Source organism: Copadichromis virginalis, linkage group LG13 (genome assembly GCF_057382275.1).
Source record: "Copadichromis virginalis isolate Kocher_CV1m ecotype Utaka linkage group LG13, C_Virginalis_male_GT1.1, whole genome shotgun sequence".
Lineage (NCBI taxonomy): Eukaryota > Metazoa > Chordata > Actinopteri > Cichliformes > Cichlidae > Copadichromis > Copadichromis virginalis.
Window position 1 is genome coordinate 10,560,948 of NC_140630.1, and position 21,040 is coordinate 10,581,987.

The following is a 21,040-nucleotide window of genomic DNA, read 5'->3' on the forward strand; positions in this document are numbered from 1 at the left end:
AGTCTGCTCACGACTTTAGTCACACAGGTGGTGTGCAGATCCATCTGTATCCTGTTGCAAGTCCATATTTTTTTTTTTATTCTTGGACTTTTACTGACTTTATTATTCAACTTAAAACAATTCTGTCCTGTCCCCCTCCTTTAACCTCCTAGGACCTGGCGTCCACATATGTGGACAACACATTTTGGGTTATTTAGACTAAAATACTCAATTTTGCTCTACAAGGGCCTGATATCCACTTATGAGGACATACTGCTACTGTTCTATCAAAATTGCTCTTTTCTTAAAAACAAAAATAAGGTTAAAAAAAAATAAAAATCTGGTAATTCTTTGTTTTTACATTCATCGGGCCCCAATATGCCCAAATATCAAAGAGAAATTAAAAATGCATGTCGTGGAAGAGTTCGGGTCTTAGGGGGTAGCTTTTTTTCCTGATTGGCTGCCCCTCACAAACAGAAGGTTTGAACAGGAAATGGCTAGAGCTTCTATGCTCATAAAATATTAACTTACATGAACCAGAGCTAAGAGCATGAGATTTTGGGTTGTGCATATGCTTACCTGGTTACTTTGAATTGGGTGTGTTTAGTAAAAAATATTATGGAAAAAATATACACTTTAAATTTCATCTCCACTTTCTTTGCTCATAATTAACCTTAAAAATTAGATATTTCTCATGTTTTGCTTAATTGCAGATGGCAACAACAAGCCAAGACAGGGACTGCTAGTAGCAAGTTACGATGGATCTAAACAGTGCGTAAGATGATTTTAGAAATATCCACTTTCACAAAGCAACTTTAACATGGTCCAAATTTTATAATTAATGCAGTTTCAAAGAATCTTTTTCTCGACGTTAAGTATAAACTTACCTGTGAGTCGTTCAATTTTTGAACCCTTACCTAGAATATTAAAGACCGGAAGATCTAGTTTTGGTTTCTCAGTTTTCCAGTTTCTGTCACACCACATATAATCCGTATTTCTCCTTGGCTGATGTCAGCTGTTGGATAAATCAGCTGTTTGATCACTTTAGGGCACAGATTAACTTTGGAAAAAGCACCAAATGCATATAAGAGAATAATGATTCCCTATACTTTAAGTAGCTTTCCTGCATTTGAATTCTTTCACAAGTCCTATTGTGTTCAGCAGTCAGGTTCTCCAAATACTTTGGCAAATGTGTGAAATGTGTTAAGAGTGTACCCGAGTGAACCGAGGAGCTGAAAAGATTTGTGAAAGGCTTAAAACAGATGTTTAAAGAGGATAATTTAAAAACCACAATCTTTAACAGCAACACTATATATGCAGTTTTACAAATGAAAGAAATATGCATGTCTACTTTCTGGTAATTTTTCACTGTTTACTTGATAAAGAAATGGAAACCTATGTTATTTGCATCCTCAAGGTTATGAAAAGGCTGAGATGTTAAAATCAAGTGATGTTAAATCGCTTTAAAATGCTTAAAAGATTAGCAAAAGCCTTAGCTTTTATGTGCCCCTTGAAAGTGAATTTATTGCATTGTAACCTTACAATAAAAAAAAAAAAAAAAAAAGGGGGGGGAAACATATGTCAGAGTTTCAATTGGATGCTGGATTTTTGCATGACCATACAGTTAATAAACATACATTAAAAAAAGTGTGTTTTTTTTTATTCAAAGCTTTACTGTTAATGTAAAAACATTTTGCAATATAAACAATGTTAATATATAACTGGAGAAAACTGTGCCTGCAATGAGATTAATAGCAAGTTACTTACATTGGTTAAAATGTGTTCATTACCCAACCCACTCTAAGGTCTATTGGTAGTTAAAGGTAACATGAAATTACAGAATATATTGGTTCATCCATTTCTGTACCATCCATCCCTTTATTCAGCCTACATCGCCTCCCATGTGCCTATTAGGGAACAAAGTCCAGTCTTCATGCATATTTTAAAGTTAAATGGGCCCTGGGAGACAAACACAATGTTCTATTTTCAGAGAAAATTAGAGGCTTTTTTTAAATGATCAGTATAAGTAAGAAGGGATCATTTGCAAGCACGCTGCAGAACATTTTAACTACTGCTTGCAGCAGAAAATACGCAACTTGCCTTTAAGAACCATACCTCTGACTCCTGGTCATCCTTCTCCCATCAGTGAGCCTGGATGAGGTTCGATTCCATCACTGACTTGATGGTTTGAAGTTGGCTGCATGTGAAGACGTTAATATCTCTCCTCTATACAAAGGCAGCCCTTCCTGTCTCGTCATTTTATCCATTAATGGATATTTTATAACAAAGTCTGTTACATAATTATTCCCTTCATGCCTACATCATGATGGTAAAATTTATTGCAGCACTTCAGTACTAGACTGCATTAACTTTTAACTATGCGTATCTACTAAAGTTACAAATTAACGTTACACTACACCAGCTATTGCACTGGCTATTTTATACATATTTGGGGTATTTAAATCTGACTGTGTAAAGTTACTCACACACCAATTCTGCTTAAATGTAATAACTCAGAAATCAAGAGTAATTCAGCAGTAAGATAAACAACCAAGTACTGCAAGAACTACATTTGAGTTGCTGTGTTTCACCTTTGAAAAAGGAAAGGACCACAAACAGTAGCTCAAATAGAACTCCAACACGATTCACACTGCAGCGCTGTTGTATTAGACTACACTCTCATAACAGAGTACCCCGACTATATATACACATGCACACACAAACCAAGAGCGCACACAGGTAGTCTTGATGAATTTTAATTACATCAAATGAATTCATGTAAAAGTGGAAAAGGAGGAAAACACTGGGTCTCATCACTGCCAACATGTTCAACACAACAGAAGTCTGCACATGCTCCGTTTGCACTGGGCAGGTCGCAGGTCACCTATACTTCAGACAGATTTATTAAACGCTTCCTTACGGAGTGTCTTTTTAGAATGTAAAGACTGTGCTTTTACAGTTATTCTCTGGATTAGAGCAGCAATGGAAGTGATAAATGAGATGCTTCAGTGCCATTTGGTGAAATGAAAATGAAGGGTGAAGATGAACTACATGTAGGGTTTTTCTCAGGGTGTGTCTCTGCCTTATAGGTGACCTGAAACACTCCCATGATAAGTCTCTACTTCTCTCTCACACTACCTTCACTCAATCAAGCTGTCATGGCTTCCTGTCCGAGTCCATTTGGCATCCTGGCATGTTTCCATTGAACACTGTTCTCTTTGATTGGATAAAGGAAGCGGGATGATTGACTGATTGCTCCATGCAGATTGTGATTCTTCGGACATGCTTCATGTTGTCTTTGTTTGTGCGTTCTGCCCAGTTACAAAATGTTTTATGACCATGGCACTGGGCAGAAGAAGGTCTGTCTCACTGGTTCAAGGTTGCCCTGTTGGCTGTTGTGTGAACACTGGCACTTTAATTTTAGTTCACAGACACTAGTGCATGTCTAACTGTCCGTCACACTGAAGGACACGTGGCAGTGCAATCTGCCATTGGAGTCTTAGTGGAAAGAAAACAAATAAAAACTGTCACTGTAACATTTTCTAATAATTTTAAGTTGTTTCCTTGATTCAAGGAAGAAAGAAGAAAACAGAGAAGGAAGCCACTTTTCTCTACTGAAGTGTCCTGGGTTAAAAAAAAAGGGGGGGGGGGGTGAGACAGGCTTTTACAATCTTTTCTCACTGTAGACGGTCTCAGCAGATTCACCCTACTAGGCTTCAGACACACAGCTCCAAGGCCACCTTTCTCTGAGTCCCAAGCAAGCAAAGAGGAGTAGAGAGAATAGGAAAAGAAAGATGACAAGAAAGTTGAGAAAAATAAAAGAAGGAAAGGAGATGGAAAACAGACAAAGGAGAAAGTTAGAGATCAGAAGCTGTACCAGCAAAGACAGAGACGTGACAAGGGAACACAGAAGGACGCCTGGATCTACATGCAAGAGGGAAGGATTTGAGCGCTACACCAAAGCCATGCAGCAACAATAAGCAGCCTGCAAACACCGACTTCTTCACTCAGCAGTCGCCAATAGCATGAGATGCTTTATGAAGGAGTGGGAAACGGTGAGCTGCTGGAGCCGAATGGCTCGTCTTGTCGAGGGATTTGAGATCCAAGGGGGGGGGAAGCAGCATACACTGAGAGCTACACGGTAAAATGGCCCATATGCCATGCAGACGGGTCTCATCAGGCTCCTTGAACAGGCGTTTGGCACCACAGTGACAGTGAGGGGATGGACAGGACAGTGAGGGAGAAGGGTAACAGCTTAGAGAAGCAGGGGAAAGCAAGCGCACAGCAGGATGGACGACATCTGTTACACCATGTTTTAGGTTCCCATGGAGACAAGACTGACCCCACCCTCCCCACCCCCCTCCCCCTTTTCCTCCCGCTCGCTCACTCACCACGCGCTCACAGCATGGTAGCAGACAGACGAGGGTGGGGGGGACAGGGTTTAGCAGCTTTGCTGCGGCTCCCCGCTCCTGCTTTTAGACTTTCTGCCCTCCACATCTGTAGGACAAAGGCAACGCTTATGTTACATCTGCAGAGTGATGACAGACCATTTTCATTTACTTCATACCTGCGGATACTTTGAATCAAGATAAATACAATATAGCAACTTCAAAACAGCAACTAAAGAGTACAAAAGCAGAAATAAATAAGGACGTAGATACAGGCAGTTCAACTAGTATTGGCACAACATGTAGTGCTCGTCTTTGATTATAACTTAATGATAGCAGTCTATACAAGATAGGTCAGTCTCAAATATCACCTCAAGTTATCCAACTTGTGGCGTGTCAGGAGAAAATACCAAAAGGAATGATGTTCGCTTCATTCACAAAACAACCTCAAATGAATCAACTTACAGTATCAACTCCACGTTCTAAAAAAAATAATTAAAATACCCCCAAACAATCATAAACTGCGTGAAACCAAATCACTATTGCCATGCTGTATTCTGTGTCCTCTCCGTCAACTTTCACGTTTCAAACTAAAAATGCCGCCCTGATTGTTTTGGGAATGAAGCTTCATCATTTTGTCACCAGCCCAGGAGGTCAGCTTAGATCCACCAGATCATATTAATCCATTTGCAGAGGGGAGCAAACACTCCAGTGAACGTGTACACAGCAAAGAAAAACAGAAAAGATATCAAATGTAAAAAACAAACAGCACACACCATCATAAGAAACAAACTGATGAAAACCATTTTGATCACAGCAATCCAAATGAAAGTTTCAGGTCAAACAGACAAAACAAAGCCATGCAATTTAGGAGGTGAAAAGTGGGACTTGCCAAGAATCACCATAATAAACAGAAAATGCAAAGTGAACCTATTATCTGACTTTACTATGTAGAAATTGCCCCAGAATGCTTTGCTCATTATGCTCATTATAAAAAAAAAAAAAAGCTTTTCCTGCTGTTTTTATGATTCCTGGTGTGACTTGAACCGACTTGCTCTGTGTGTTCTGGCCTCACATGAAAGCTTTAGATAATTCTCTATTTCTTCTCATTCCCAAGATAAAATGTATCACCTCACTGCAGCAGATAATAGTATAATGTTAGCCAGGTAAAACTTATCTGATGAGGTAAAAATAATGTGTGAAAGGGTATTGGACGGAAGAACAGTCAAAGTCCCGCATCATAGAAAAGAAAATGGGGGTTAAAAAAATATTAAAAATGAAAGTAAAGTCACCAATCAGCACCATAGCAAACAGGGAAAAATGACCCACATACACCACACAGAGACAGACAGTACTCTGACAAATACATGCAGAGGAAATGGCTTTGCTCTTTATCCATCCTTTTGTTCCTCCCTCTTCAAGTCAAGTATTAAAATCAGCAAACCAGAAACCTCCCCGTCATTTAGATACAGCCGTACTCGTACCACAGAGACTCCCTCTCCTCTGGGCTCAGTGACTGATCCGGATTATTTACACAACTCTGATCAACACCCTCGCTGGATCTCACCTGGCCGTTTGATTGGCTGTGGGGGCTCTGGTTTTGGGTGCGAATGTGATGCGGCACAGGAGGAGGGTGGGTCTTATTTGTAACAGGAGGCCCGCTGATGTTGCTGACTAAGGTGGGGTTAAGAGAAAGGAAGGGGAGGTTTTTGTCTGCTGACTCACTAAAGATGGAGTCCATGAATACAGATTCTACAGTGAAGGAAGGGCCGAGGAAAGACTCAAGGGTGGAGAGGTCGGGGTCCTCCGAGCTATTGCAAGGTAAGCTGACTGACTTGGGCATGGGGGTGATGGTGGTGAGGGGTCCCTTAAGGTTGGTGCTGTTGGGGTGGTACTCACTGGGTGTGGGCTGCGAGCGTAGCCCAGCCCTGGTGGAAGCAGCAGCAGCAGGAGCGTCAACCGAAACGGGCTGCCGGTTGTCCTTGGACAGCAGGTCGTGGATGCTGGTACGCCGTGTGGTACCTTCAGCAGTGGAGATGACACTGCTGGCCCGGGGCAGGGTGGAGGAGGCTGAATCGAGCCGTTCGGAGACAGAGGTCGCTTTGCCCTGTGAAGACAGGCTGGCGCGGATTGGGGCGGAGCCTTTCACCCGTGTGCTCTCGGCCTTCCGCAGGGAAGGGCGTCCTGGTTGTCCGGAAGACCTCGGAGGCCGGTCAGCGCTGACTGCTGCTGCCTTCCCGCTGGACGAGCGCAGTATGCCCCGGCCCTTTGTGACAGTGCGTTCTTTCTGGCCGTGCTCAGAGGAGGTGGAGAGGCGAGGAGAGTCTACAGTGAGGTTCTCCTGACTGCCAGACTACAAAAGACAGCAAACAGCATTAAGGACAGAACAAATAACAATGGAAACAATTCACGTCCAACTCCAAACGTTATCTGAACTGACTAATAAAGAAGAACATGTTCGATTTTAGTCCGCTTCATATGTAGGCTGTAATCCAATAAATCTAAGAACAGCACTTATAGCAGAATTTCAGGCCTCACCTCTGCAGGATCAATACCCTCATCCAGGAACTGCTGCAGGGAAAGCACCTCGTTCCCTGGGGATCCCGTCTTCCTGATCTGGGACTGGACCGCGCTGCCCGCGGCGGCGGATGGGTCAAGAGATCTGCGCAGCTGCAGGGGGCTCTGGTGGGAGGAGCGTGAGGAGGTGGGCTGCTGGACGGGGCTGCTGCCGCTGCTGGACCACACCTCCTGGTCCAGACTCAGGCTGAACTCACCGCTGCTCTCGCTGTGAGGCCTGCTCAGACTGCCGTTCAATGTGCCTGCAGGACGAGGGGAGGCATGGATTACAAGATTTCTGATTGCATTAGTAGTGATCAGACTACCCCACACTTTCAGAACACACCATGCAATTTAAAAAGCATTATATTGAAAAAACAATCTCATAATTTAACTCAGATCTAATTTTATTACCATCATGACTTATTGCTTTCTACCCAATGAAGAAAAGAGAATGGCTTAAAGTTGAACCAAACCAACTTGATCACATTTTTGTGCGAGAAAAAAAAATTAATTTTTTGAGAAATGATGAGAGAAACGAGATGAAAGGGAGCAAAAGAAGAAGACAAGAGTAACAAGTGGATAGGAGCAGAGGAAGAGGAAAGGAGGAGCATACCTTTGCCCTCCAGAGGAGAAGTGAGGTGGGAGTTATTGTTACTATTACTACTGGTGGTCCTGTTGCTATGAAGACTGGAGGGTCTGGCGGCTGGGTAAGGGACGAGAGGTAAGACACATGCACACATACATTCACAGTTAGGATTTATATCTGTACACGCTTACATGTATCCACACCAACATGCACCAACGCGAGGAGTAACACGTATACGGACGCCAACACCCTGACAGAACGTCTCCTGCTGGGGGAGCAGATGGCACATGCCAGGCAGAGGGACAGGAAAGGTGGCTCAATGCCAGGCTGCAGCCCCAATATGTCCATTCAATAAACAAAGGAACTACTGACAGAGACGGCAGGGACACCCAAATATAAGGAACGATTTCCCACCAATAAAGGGGAAGTGACTGACGATACAAGTGTGAGTCTGTTAGTAATTAAAGAGGAAATGACAGGCCATGTTAGGAACTGAGAAGGAAGACAAAGAGTAAAAGGAAAGGTGTGAAGACAACATGAACTTGCTCTTTCCAGTGCTGACAGGGACAGCCCCAACTGAAAACCAGTGACCGTGAAATCATCTCAAACCGGTTTTCACGACATGCTTGACACCAAATTAGAATTTCAAATCAACCCCAATGTTACAGATCAGTATCAGAGTCAGAAACCAGCGGATTGCTTGTGGCCCCACAGTGATCCTCAGTCCTGAGTAACTGTCACTTACTACAGATGCTACAGGACACTCTGCACACAGCGCTCAGACCAACAGCACAACGATTCAAATGGCAGGGAGACATATACCTCTGTGGCCCTGATAACAAACAAAAAAAATACAATGCAACACACCTAAAGGGTAACATGACAACTCAATACTGCTCAAAAATAATAAAGTTTAATGAAACGCAGATGGAAACAAAAATTTTTTTACAGAGTCTGGGGGAGGGGGGAAAAAATCAATACACGTCTCAAACTACCATTAGTGTCTACAACATCCGATGACCTAATGGCTCATACATTCTGAGCAACATCCGGTGTGTGAGTGAGACTGGGCGTCCTTCAACCATTACAGTGATGAGGTGGGAAATGAGTCTCACTATAGTCTCTCTCTCTCATTCTGGGAACAATATCCTGTGGAACCAGTTTATTGACCATCAAAAGTGCAGATGTTTGCAGCACTCAAGCACAACAAGAGAAATCTGTCTGTAGACCTAACTTAAGGAATGTGTGCCAGTAGTTTTGTGGCTGTTTAGCAACTGGGTCATCTACATTAAAGCGACACAGACCTGATCAAGTGTTGCCTGGATCCAGATTAACTGCCCTGGATAACACCCTAGCGCCTGTATTAAAGTCAATCCTGCTTTCAGCAAAGGCTGATCTGTCTCCCTCTCCCCGTCTCTTTTGCTCCCATCTAACTCTAAATCAAGCTTAATCAAAGTGCAGGAAGGCAGCCCAAAGATTATCAGTGGGACTCCTGAGGACATGACCTGTTTTTTCCCCCCCTCATTTCTTGTTTAAGGGGCCGTTAGATTCCAGCCTGGTGCTGAGAGACTGCAGGCGCTTTTCTTTGACACAGTTTCGTGCTGATGTCGTGTGAAGCTTTACTCTACCTTGACTCTTGGGATCATCCAATGAGCCGGCGACATCCTCGCAGGAGGCATTGTCTGTTGAGATAAAGGGTGCAGTCATGCTACGGCTTCTTTTCACTCTGTTCTGAACAAATTTCGTCAACTAAATGCAATGAGGAAATTAACACAATGTATTTCCACAAACAGGCATCCTGACCTTTGACCTGAAGCCTGTGCTTGGCTCTACTGTGACTTGAACTAGGCAGGGTGAGGGTGGCACAATCAATGGCATTGGTGGAAAAGGCGAGTTCCTTCATGCGCTGCCCGCTGCGCCTGCTGCTGCCCGTCATGTTGGCATCTCCGGCTTCAGCCCCGTCTAGATTCTCACTGCTGCCCGCCCACTGAGCCTCAGGACCACCTGCCATTGCCATGGTCTGAAGCAGGTCATTCATAGCTAGGATGGATGGGTTGGCATGAAGAAAAAAAACTGAGATTAGACATTTTAATACATATAATCTTACCTCAAGTAATGGCTCAGGATTTATAGCCATTTTATCTTACAGAAGTCTCAATTTAATCCATCTAGACTTTAAAGGCAAACTAAAATCAGAGAAACTGGTCGCTAAAATATGCTTACGATGGAAGAACAACCTTGCAAAGATTTTTTTACAACATTTTTTTGTACACAGGACACTCATCTAGGTCCCTCTTGGAGACAAAGGCTAAGTTACCATTGGGAATGTGCCTAGAGACATTACAGGAAACAGACGTGGCCTCAAAGAATCCTTCAATAATCTAAAAGGATTCTGTAAAAGCAAAGGTGGCGGTTATCCCGCTGCTGCCCCAGCAGAGCAAATCAACTGACAAAATGGAAAATACATTAGCCAATCATGTTTAAGTTTCATATAAGAAAAGCACATCTCATATTCATTATCTTAGCAAAGATGCGCTGTAATACTGTATCATGAATTGGCTGTGCTGAAACGAGAAGAGCACAGATCATGTGAGAAGTTGTGTCAGCACTGAGCCATTAGCAAAGCTGTAACGTTTTGAAACTGTGCACAGACAGAACTATAACTTCTCTCGGCTTTCATTTAGATGATAGCAATAAACATCTGTACAGAGGCTTTTCAAAATGGCTACCCAGTGCTGAGACTTGCTTCTCGAAGGACTCTGACAGGGCAGATCTAGACTATAATTATCAGTGGATATAAGTCAATATTCAATAATAAATTCATGCTATAGAATAACAGGTCCAAGCCTTTTAAAACTCAATGCACTTGCAGGCATACAGCATTATAATAATAATAATATTTTAAAAGCCAACAACATATCAACCAAAGTGCACGGTCGGTCACAGCCAGACACTTTTTGACATCCCTGACCGTCTCTATGCACTTTGATTACTGAGCCGACAGCGAAGAAGAAGCATGGAAACATGCAAAGCTGCTCTGAGCGACGGCGGTGGTGCTGTGCACACACACACACACACACACAAAAATAAATAAATCAGAGCGAGGCAAGCCCATGTCAGCAGAATAAGATCTGAAATGCAGCACGCTGACAGAGAAGAGAGAGAGACAGACGGAGGGAGAGAGACAGAATAAAGGCTCCATTTCAAGTCCTCCATGGTGAGTGCGAGCGATGATCAAGCACTTAGTGATTTTCTTTGTCATGCTGTAATCAAAGACGGGAGCACACATTTCTCAGGCGCATGAAAGGCAAACCCACAGTCTTTCCCGCTGTCTCACCTGAACACACACCCTCTCTCTCTCACACACACACACGGCCTTTCATTCAGCATACACAAACAAAATAAAACCACAAAGCACACAAGAAAGCTGCCCATTGCACATTACTGTAAGTGACCAAATGACATGGTTTTGGTCCAGAGGTGAAAATGAAACAAAAGAAAACAGAAAAAAAATAAATCACCACTGTTCCTATAGTTTAGCCCTAACAAACACTAAAGTTAGTGTTAAGGTTGTGTTAATCATTCATCTGCAAATAGTGAGAGGAAAGTGAGTAAAGACTTGGAAGATACTCTACAGGAGAAAGTGGCGGCGGCAGACGTGGCGGCAGAAGTGATGGGATGGGTGGGGATTACTAGGAAAAAATTTTAAGGACAAGTCACTGATGTCACCAGGTATAGCAGAGCGGCAGGGGGATGGGATAAATTCTATAAAGAATTTAAAAATTGATCCTCTGGTAGGTCCTTTGCAGACATCTCTAAAACATGGATGATAAAACTCTGGAGTTTTAAACACTGAATTCTGCAGATGTGACTGAAAACTGAAGTCCCTCACCACCGCCACCCTGACATCAGTGACTGCTCCTCCTTTGTTTCTCCTAGCGCGACAAGAGGAGGGAGAGGAGGCAGATGAAGGCTAGCGTGGCAGCTAACAGAGATCTTACACATGGAGCGCCGGTAGATGGCCTTGGCCTTGTCTTTGTCCTTGGATCTGTTCCTCATGAAAGGCAACCTTTTTATAGCTGTCCGATCACAGCCAGAGACAGACAGGTAGGGAGGGAAGAGAGCGACAGAGTAAGACCAGGAGGGAGGTGAAGGAAAAGCAAAATAAAAGAAAGAAAAGAAGGGCAGAACAGAGGGATGTGGTTAATGTTGTCACAAACAGAACCAGGGGAGAGAGAGCTGAGCTCCTGGACACCTTAACTGGACAACAGACAACACTGCAACAGACACAACAACAACTATAATATATGACTTTAAAAACATGTGGATTATAATATTAGAGAGCCTATTAGATGGTTAGTCAAGTGTAAGGTATTTCAATCTATACAAATTCTCTCCATATTATTAAAAATATACACACACACACATTATTGGATGCCCTTTGGATGGACTGAAATGCCTTCCACTGACTTTCTATATGTTCTGTATTTAAGGGCAGGCTTTTGTATAAAACTACATTGTGTAAACAATAGAAAAACAGACACACATTATGCAAAACACACACCGTCTCCTGCACACAATCAGCATCATCCGCACATTCTCATGTTAATGGTTTTGACCACTGTATATTACATTCTCAACTTATTTCCAGGCATTACATTCTGTACACAACACAACACATTCCACACCTAGATGAGACGACAAGATGAAAATTATTAAAGGGTGCAATCAGGAGAACAAGAAGGGGCAGGTTAACAGCAAAAAACAGCACTACAGTGTTTCCAGCAAAGACTTTCCCAAGAACCTCAAAGAATGAGAGGTTTATAGCTGCTGTTCCAGCACACTCGACTGTGTAATTTCTGTACTGTACGCAAGTGTTTTAGCAAATGTTACTACATGGTTGTTAAAGGCTACGTTCTCTTTGTCTTACCTCTTATCTTGTGTGTTGTGAAAAACAGATTCATTACACTAACTGACAACTTTGTGCTACATAGCAGAAATATGTGGCTTAGTTGTTTCTTGGTGATTACAGTTAATGTCAGTACAACTGAAAACAACCAACCAAGCCAGGTCGCGATAACCAGGCAACGCATTGCACCTTTTAATATCTACGATGCTATGATACAGGACGTTTCTTATTTACGAGTGAGCTGAACAGATCGACAGGTTACCTGAGAGCAAAGCATCTTGGGATTAGATTTTTTTTTCTCCAATATTTAAACCATGAGGTGCACTTGATTCAGCTCGACCTTGAGCGAGTATGCTGGCAACATATATGTAGTCCAAATTATTCTGCAAATTCCAAGATATTAAATCTTACAGCTTAGCAAATGACAATGACTCCAGTGACACGAAGCGAAAGTGTTAAAGCGACTTTTCTTCAGAAATGGTGGACATGCCAGTAACTACATAAAATAGTACTATTCTTCAGTGATTGAGTTTAATAGCATTGGTAGCAGCTGACTGAGTGCACCTCAATTTGTTTCAAACACAAGAAATGCTTCTGCATCTTTAACCGGGTCTGAGGTCAAGAGTCAGCCTGCACAGCTCAGCCGTAATGTCTACGACAGCTGAGTGATATGGACAATGGACTCACAAAAACATGCCCTGAAAGACGTGACAGTCGGGTCACAAACCCCTCCCACCCTCCCCATCCGCAGCATACCATTGGAGGAACCCTGCACTTGGGCATGAGACTGCTGCCCTCTCCTCCCTTTGCAGAGAGATATAAAGAAGCAAAGGAGCAGTTAGGAGGGAAGACCCATTCAGTCACTCAGGCATACAAAGCCACACTCACAAAGTAGGCCATTATGTGTCAGTGAAGAAAGTTCAGCATCAAATTAAAGCTGTTAGCAAATGTTTCACTAATTCTGTGTGTACTACAAAACAGTATTTTAAGAGTTTCCCTTCTCTTTGGAACAAAAAAATATTGTGAACACATTAAAAGAAGTTCCTTCAGTGATGGTTGAAACTATAACTGTGCAATCTTGTGTGTGTTTGGTTCTTTCAGACTCACTGCTGCTCATGTGTGAGAGCGTGTCATCTAGCGAGTTGGTGCCCGAGCCTATGGATGAGCTGTCCTGGCTGTCCTGGGGAAACATCAGAAAACTGTCTCCAAACTCTGATCGAGATGGAGTCAGTGTGAGAGACCGGATCCTGTCCCGGCTCTTCGGCTTGATCAGCTTCTTCATCTTTAGAGTAATCCAGTTGCCGCGCCTGTAAAGCAGAGATGAGACAGACACTCAATAACAGACAAACAAAAGGAAATAGAATTTTAAAAAAATCAATACATAATCATATAAAGGATATATAAGGCTAGATGCATTTGAAATTTTATTTTAGGCCAAAAGCCCAAATGACTATCAGGGTTAAGAAAAAATTTTTTTCACTATACAGCTGTATGATGCTCTGCAGGTAATAAATATTTGATGCACTCCCTTCCTGATGCTGCACTGCTTTTCCATCTCAAAATATAAGACAGCATGTATGCAGAACTTTACCAATTTGACTCAATTTTATGTCATTTAAAGGAAACAAATTATGCACCTGCGTGGAGGTGAAGGGTCATAGAACTTGTACTGGTCCATGATCTTCTCCTCCAACTTCTCCTTCTGCCTCCTCAGCTCATTCAGCTTATCTCTGAAGGTTGGACGACGAGAAGATAAAAGCACAGTAAAAGCAGACAAGAATGCATACACTCTAAACATAAAGGCAGCATATTTGCATTTACAAACACAGATACATGGTTCTGGCATATTTCTTTGTGAGTTTTACATGTATTGTCTTTGCTCTACGTGGAACAGGTCCTTGCTCTCCATGGTCTGCTCCAGCAGTGTGCGATTTTGTAACATCAAAGTCTGGATTTGGTCCAACAGGTGACGGTTCTCTTCCTCCAAGTTTCCCTTCAGCTGGCTCAACAACTAACACAAACATAGACAGATACATTCATATTTGGCTTTAGAAGCAGTGTTTTGAAATATGATACATTAAAAAGGTAGACACCATGAGAAAACCTGAAGGGAAGAGAAGAGAGACTCATTACCTCACACTGGTTGGTTAGCTTGGTGGAGGTGATGTCCAGCTGCTGGTACTGCTCCTTCAGTTTAGAAAACTCAGCCTCCAGCTTGGTTTGGTCCAGCTTTGCACTGTTCAACTGGCTCTTTAGGTTTTTATGGTCCAGCTGGAGATTTTCATTGTCCTTCAAGAGCTGACGATAGGTGCTATTCAACCTGAGGAGAGAGAAAATCGACTCCTTGGTATACGGCCTCATTGATTTAATTCAGTCCCTTTGATGAATTAGTGCTAATGTGAGCATAATGTTTAAGGTTATGGAAAAAAGGTTGAGCTGACCTATCATTTTCCTCTTTGAGCAGTTTGTACTGGTCAGCTGTAGCTTGGTGGGTCTGATTCTCCAGGGCCATCTTTTCCTGCTGCTCCTTCAGATTCTTCTCCAGCTCCTCCAGCTCCCCCTTTCTCTGCAAGAGCTGTTTGTACCTACATACGCAAACAGACACACACCTTAACACTTATGTCGTTAGGTCCAGGACCATATTTCCTTGCAAAAGGCGGCCAAACTACAAACTAAAGTCACAAATGAGACTTAAGCTGCAATTAGACTTGAGCATGTGCCCATCCCAAGCTCCTAAACCACATCTCACTTGTCCTCCAAGTCCCTGTGCTGCTGTTCCAGGCTCTTGTGGGAGGTCTTCAGCCCACCGTGCTTGCCGATCAGCGCTTCATATTCGGCTGCCTGCCTCTCGTGGAGCGCTGCCAGCTTCTCGTGATCGCGCAGCAGCAGTTCATAGGTAGCTCTCAGCTCCTCTTTCTCCCTCAGCGCTCCTTCACGCTCTCCTTCCACACTGCTCTGCTGGGTCTGCAGCTGGGCGTTCTGGGCCATCAGGGATGCGCTCTGTGAGCTCAGAGTTGAGTTTTCCACCTAAAAAGAGGACAAAGGCAGAGGGAGAAAAGGACATATTACGCAAAGAGGTGATAAGAGTGATGTGTGGCGTGTGAATAAGAACAGCATTAAGCCCCTTAAATCAAACATCAAAGAACTTGGAAGCAGTAGCTGGTCTGTAGGGGGCACTCTTCCCTCAACCTGCTCTCCTGCTTCAAAATACTACAAAACATCAGCATGAAAGCTGTTTCTTTACATGTTTTCCTTTATGATCACAGCAGCACCCAGTTCTCAAATCCCTCTACAGACATGACTACTGTGTTTATTCACACTATGAACACACACACACACACACACACGGAGTCCTGGTGTTGCTACAATTTCTACCTTTTTTTAAAAAACTCTTAACTACCTCTAGCCCACCCCACATACAAATGTCCTCAAACAGTGCCCAATTCAAAGCAACACATGCAAACAGAGAAATAGCTACTGTGTAAATCCCTCCACCCTTAAGAAGGGTTTGAATTACTGCCAAACAGGGAGGACAAGTGTAAATCCAGAGCAGAGAGCTAAGCAGCCGGGCAAGGCAACAGTGTAAACAGGGCAGTACACAGTGGAGGCTATAAAGGCACGATGCAGTGCCATCCAAGTCAGAACGGCTAACAAAGCTCTGTTGCCTACTATATGCATGGTTGCCAGCTTTCTGCAAAGTCAATTGCTACAGAACCCAAACTCTCTGTTCTCAAGAACTGAGTAGAGAGCTTCATGGAAAGGGTTTTAATGGCATAGCAGCTGCATTCAAGCCTTACTTCACCAGACAGAAAAAATGGTTGGATGCAGTGGTGCAAAGCACTCCACCATTGGACTATAGAGCAGTGCAGGCGTGTTCTCAGGAGTGATGAATCACGATTCTCAGTCTGGCAATCCGATGGATGAGTTTGGCGGTTGCCAGAAGAACGGTACTTGCCTGACTGCACTGAGACAAGTATAAAGTTTGGGTGATGCGGGATTTTGGTGTAGGGCTGTTCTTTGGGAGCTGGGCCCAGCCCTTTAGTTTCAGTGAAAGAAACTTAACGTTTCAGCATACAAAGACTTTTTGGACAATTTCATCCTCCTAACTTTGAGGTAACAGTTTGGGGACGGCCCCATCCTGTTCCAACATGTATCATTCTCTGACTTCACAAATGCGCTTCTGGAAGAAGTGTGAAAAATTCCCCATAAACACACACCAAGCTGTGATAGGTGTGACGGGATTACCTGTAGTTTGGCATTCTGCGTCTGTAGCGTTGTATTGTTCTCCTGTAAAGAGGCCGTCTGCCTCTGCACAGCCACTATCTGAGCCTGCAGGTTGGAGTTTTGGGTTTCCAGTTGTTTGAGTTGGCTCCTCAGGGCCACCTTCTCAGCCTGCAGAGTAGCATTCTGGGAAGACGACACATGATATTAGACAGGAAAATATAGAACCAAAATTCACACCATAATTCATTCCTGACAGTATCTAAACTTACATTCCTCTCCACTTCAATGAGTCTGTCTTTGACTTTCAGCAGTTCTCTGGTTGCTTCATGGCTTTCTTTCTCCCATTTACTGACAGCCTGAGGGTCTTCCCCCACTTTAGGGGGCGAGCTCTGCACCATCCTCTCCTCCTCCTCTCTCTGCCGGAGCGCCTCGTAGTTTTTCTTCACCTGGGGATGAAAATAGTAAGTCAACAAAATTAAACATTTCAATTCCTGCGACCGCCTGTTCATGGCTCATGTTTTTTCACAGCTTTGGATTAGATTTGTGTCAGCAGGTTCAAAATACAAACACCTCCCTGAAGGAAAGCAGACATCTCCTATAGCACATCAGCCCTTATAAATAGATAAAGTGCAGACAGAAACGAAGAGTGGATAAAATAAATAATGCATCGGCCTTGACAAGTCTTCGATGTTTTCATTGTTTCTAGCGTTTGAGTGTACGAGAAAGATGCTGGGACACGCTGATCTCAAGTGGACAAGCAAGCATATTCAAGTTTTTAATAATGGGGTTTTCTTTAATGTGGCAATGCTAAACATCTGTAAATGAACAAGTTTTATATTAAAGTATTTTTTTTTAAAAAGGAGCCAGTTGACATGGTTCAGGCATCTAGTTAGGATGCCAGATGGGAGGCCTCAAGAGACAGAACAGGCTGGGGAGTTCGGGAATGCTTTGGGATTGCCCAGAAAGAACTAGAGTGTGGCTGGAGAGAATGACATCTGGAATAGTCTCGTCAACCTGCTGCCAGCACAACTCCACTTTAGATAAGCAGAAGACGGCAGACTCACAGATACAAATCCATATTTTTAAAAAATTCATTTGTTGTGTTACAAACCGTTTTCAGCTCCTGGCGAAGCTGCTGGTTAAGGTTGGAGGACTCCTGCAGTCTTGCCTCAAGTGCAGCAATTTTCTCCTCTTTGATCTCCAGAGTTGATTTCAGGGTCGACTCCAGTTTGGTTTCCAGGAGCTTAAACCTGACGATAAAGGTTCAGGTCAGTCCAGACGAGTGTTTGTTTTTGCAAAGTGAGTTTGTGAAAGAAACGCTGTTTAAAATCAAAGCATGTCATTTACACCTCACCAGACTTGATTCATTTTAAGCCTTAACTTTAGTGATTGTGCTTTGTAATAATTCTGATTCCAAGCAAGCTGACAGGCTTCTCATATGAGCTGAATCTGAGGATGGTTTAGCTTTTGTGTGCAGATATAATATTCACCTGTCGTCTGAGCTCTCGTCATGCAGGAGCCTCTCTTTGTTCAGTCCAATCTTTTCCAACTCATGGGTCAGTTTCTCAAGATCATTGGTCATCTGCTGAGTCCGCAGCTTCTCACTCACAAGCTCCTAAACACACAATTACATGCTTTTGAATTCCATATTAGCAACAGACATATTATTAAAAATAACCCAATCAAATTGGTTGCAAGGTTTATTAAAAGGGATATAAAAACAAATTTTTAATCACAAATTCTTAATTCTATCAATATTTGTTTCAATACACAATGAATGGCCTCTACAATATATAAATCAAGAGGTTTGATATGTTTTGAGATGTCTGATAGTCTAACAGCTATTTTTACCTCTCTGAGCGTGACAAGGGTCTTCTTATCGATCGTGGCCTGTTTGACCAGCTCCTTTTTCTCCCTTTCCAGGTCCTTGACTCTCGTACAGGAGTCCCTGAAAAAGATCATCTCCTTGCCCATTGTCCGATTTTCCTTCTCCAGGGTAGTGATGCGCTGGTTGCTATCATCCAGCTTTGAGTCGCGGATCTCAGCCTGCTGCCTCAGTCGCTTGTTCTCCTTTTCCAGGAGCTTTTTGTCTTTCTCTAGCTGGGAGCTTTCCAACTCCAGAGCCTTGTTCTGGAGGAGAAACGAATGTAATGGAGAGCAGATGGTTAAATATGATTTGGGATTACTCTTTGTCTAAATGCCTTGTTTGGCTGAACTTGGACAAAGATTTGCTCAAAAGGCCAAAAATGTATACGACAAATAATCTGGGTTAATCCAACTCAGCTGGGAATCGCGCTATAATTTCAAAATAAACTAAAAAGAATCAGAGCGGCAGTACAATGCTCCTTAAGCACCAGATCATTTTTCACTTTTTTGATTTATTTAGGAGAATTCAGTCTGCTGAAACTACATTTTTTGAGCCAGTGTGACTGACCCCATTAATCAATGCCAACAAAAGTAACAGACGCCTAAAGCTGTCCCACTAGTTGCCATATATTTGAGCTGGACAAATAACTGCAAGTTCCTCAAAATACCTTTAATTCTTTCATTTTCAGTCCATTTCCACATTTAAGCATTACCTACCTCCTGCTCCAGCTGCTCGAGACGTTTACTGGAGATCTTGAGCTCCTCCAGGTTACGCTGGAGGGACTGATTCTCAGACTCCACCTCTTGCAGCTCTGCCTCCAACTGCTGGATCTTCTTGCTGCTGTTCTCTAAAGCCTTCTGCAGGCGCTGGTTCTCAGTATCTAGGCCCTGGTAGCTCACCTGGGAGAGGAATAGCCAGATTAGGAAATTCAAATCATCTATGAACTAGTTGTGCTTCTCCCTGAAGACAACTATATGTCAGATCCCCTGTAACAGCATTCAGTGATAATAAATTACAAAACTAAAACGGATTCTTCACATTCTTAAATAAACATCATCTTCGTTTGTGCCGAGATGGCCACTAATCTTCATTTGCATATATCTGCTTTATTTCTCAAAGAAATTTATTCCCACAGTTACATCTCACTGCTCTTCAATCACATATGTACCCGCTGTATGACCTGTATTACCTCTAATCTCTCAGTCTTCTTAGACGAGGCTTTGAGCAGCTCCAGACTGCGTTTCAGTTGGCTCTTCTCGCTCTCCAGCTCCCTGTTCTCGGCCTCCAGCTGAGCAGCCTTAGCCCCCGCCGAGCGGAGACTCTCAGCTGAGCGTCGAAGCTCCAGGTTCTCCTGCTCCAGTTGAGTGTTTTCTTTTTCCAAAGCCTCCAGCTGGAAGGCCATGTTTTTCAGGGTGTCCAGCTTCTTCTTGAGGCGACGGCCTTCTGCCTCAAGCTCACTATTCTCCTTCTCCAAAGAAGCCACCTAAACACACACAGGAAACAAAGATGAGAAGCAAAGCATTTGGCAATACCACCAAATTCTTTTCATCTTACTCCAACAATTGCTTCCAAAAAAAAAAAAAAAAAAAAAAAAAAAAATCTGAATGTGAGATAAGATAAGAGGATGAAAACTTGCAGACACTGTCACAAAATGCACCTGACCTTTTCACAGGTGATTCCAAGACTGGCAACTTTCTTCTGCAGGCTCTCGTTTTCCCTTTCCAACTTCTGTATCTGAATTTCCAGCTCTTCTGCTCTCTCTCCTTTCTCCTTCATAACTTCAAGCTCTTTGCCTGCAAAAATAGATGTTTAACAACAACTAGAATGTTTATCCATAACATTTTTATAGCACATGAGGAAAGATGAGGGGGAAAAAAAAAAAACAACAAAAAAAAAACCTACCATTACTAACTTGCTGTAATGAACCATAAAAAATAATAAACATGTCACTTACGCAGCTGTTTCCTTTCAAACTCCATCTTATTTAGTTTGGCAGTTGTCTCACAGATCGACTCGTGGAGAATGCGGTTCTCTTTTTCCACATCCTTGACCCGGGCCTCGGCACCCACCTGGCAGCGCTGACGCAGAGACGACACGGTTTGGCTCAGGTGCTTGTTCTCCTGTTCGAGACCCTTCATCTGGAGAGCACATATCAGTTTTATTGAAGGCTAACAGACAACTTTAAGATAAATTATTTACTTTTGGGTGAATTCTATGCTTAGTGACCATTTTTGCAACAACTAGCTTGGCTGCATGAGCCAGTGCTGGAGAAAGACTTTCATTTAGTTTCTTTTAGTCTAGTTAGATAAACTCATTAAAATTCAATTGACATCAAGAAAGAAAACTAATGATGTGTTAAAAAAAACAAAAAAAAAAAAAAGCAAAAAAAAAAACAAAAAAAAAAAACCCAGAAACTTATTAGGAGTATGCAAAGCTGTTCATGTATTTTGGAACATCACATTAGCCACATCTCATTATGTTCCCAGCCAAGTGCATAGATTTTGCTGCAGTAATCCCAGTGTTCTCTC

General features: G+C 42.8%; 1 protein-coding gene across 7 annotated transcripts in view; it reads right to left on the reverse strand.

Annotated features, from left to right (window-relative positions):
* Positions 1-850: 850 nt before the first annotated feature.
* The window catches only part of ccdc88ab (coiled-coil and HOOK domain protein 88ab), a 68,799-nt gene continuing 48,609 nt past the window's right edge, over positions 851-21,040 (reverse strand). The window contains exons 15-39 of one of the 7 annotated variants that reach the window (XR_014923546.1): positions 20,467-20,650; positions 20,175-20,305; positions 19,702-19,995; positions 19,229-19,411; positions 18,497-18,775; positions 18,136-18,260; positions 17,757-17,895; positions 16,915-17,091; positions 16,667-16,828; positions 15,171-15,448; positions 14,863-15,006; positions 14,555-14,741; positions 14,287-14,432; positions 14,059-14,151; positions 13,529-13,728; positions 13,178-13,225; positions 11,514-11,591; positions 9,316-9,552; positions 9,141-9,194; positions 8,258-8,344; positions 7,540-7,629; positions 6,906-7,186; positions 6,267-6,720; positions 4,371-4,476; positions 851-3,725 (exon numbers count right to left, since the gene is read on the reverse strand). Coding sequence is in view for 6 of the 7 variants with exons in the window: in XM_085477208.1 (XP_085333334.1) it covers positions 5,830-6,720; positions 6,906-7,186; positions 7,540-7,629; positions 8,258-8,344; positions 9,141-9,194; positions 9,316-9,552; positions 11,514-11,591; positions 13,178-13,225; positions 13,529-13,728; positions 14,059-14,151; positions 14,287-14,432; positions 14,555-14,741; positions 14,863-15,006; positions 15,171-15,448; positions 16,667-16,828; positions 16,915-17,091; positions 17,757-17,895; positions 18,136-18,260; positions 18,497-18,775; positions 19,229-19,411; positions 19,702-19,995; positions 20,175-20,305; positions 20,467-20,650 (4,488 nt within the window). In the remaining variant the exon portion in view is untranslated. Of the gene's footprint in view, positions 3,726-4,370; positions 6,721-6,905; positions 7,187-7,539; positions 7,630-8,257; positions 8,345-9,140; positions 9,195-9,315; positions 9,553-11,513; positions 11,592-13,177; positions 13,226-13,528; positions 13,729-14,058; positions 14,152-14,286; positions 14,433-14,554; positions 14,742-14,862; positions 15,007-15,170; positions 15,449-16,666; positions 16,829-16,914; positions 17,092-17,756; positions 17,896-18,135; positions 18,261-18,496; positions 18,776-19,228; positions 19,412-19,701; positions 19,996-20,174; positions 20,306-20,466; positions 20,651-21,040 lie in introns of those variants that run through there. The other 6 variants (XM_085477208.1, XM_085477209.1, XM_085477210.1 and 3 more) reach the window with 6 other exon arrangements.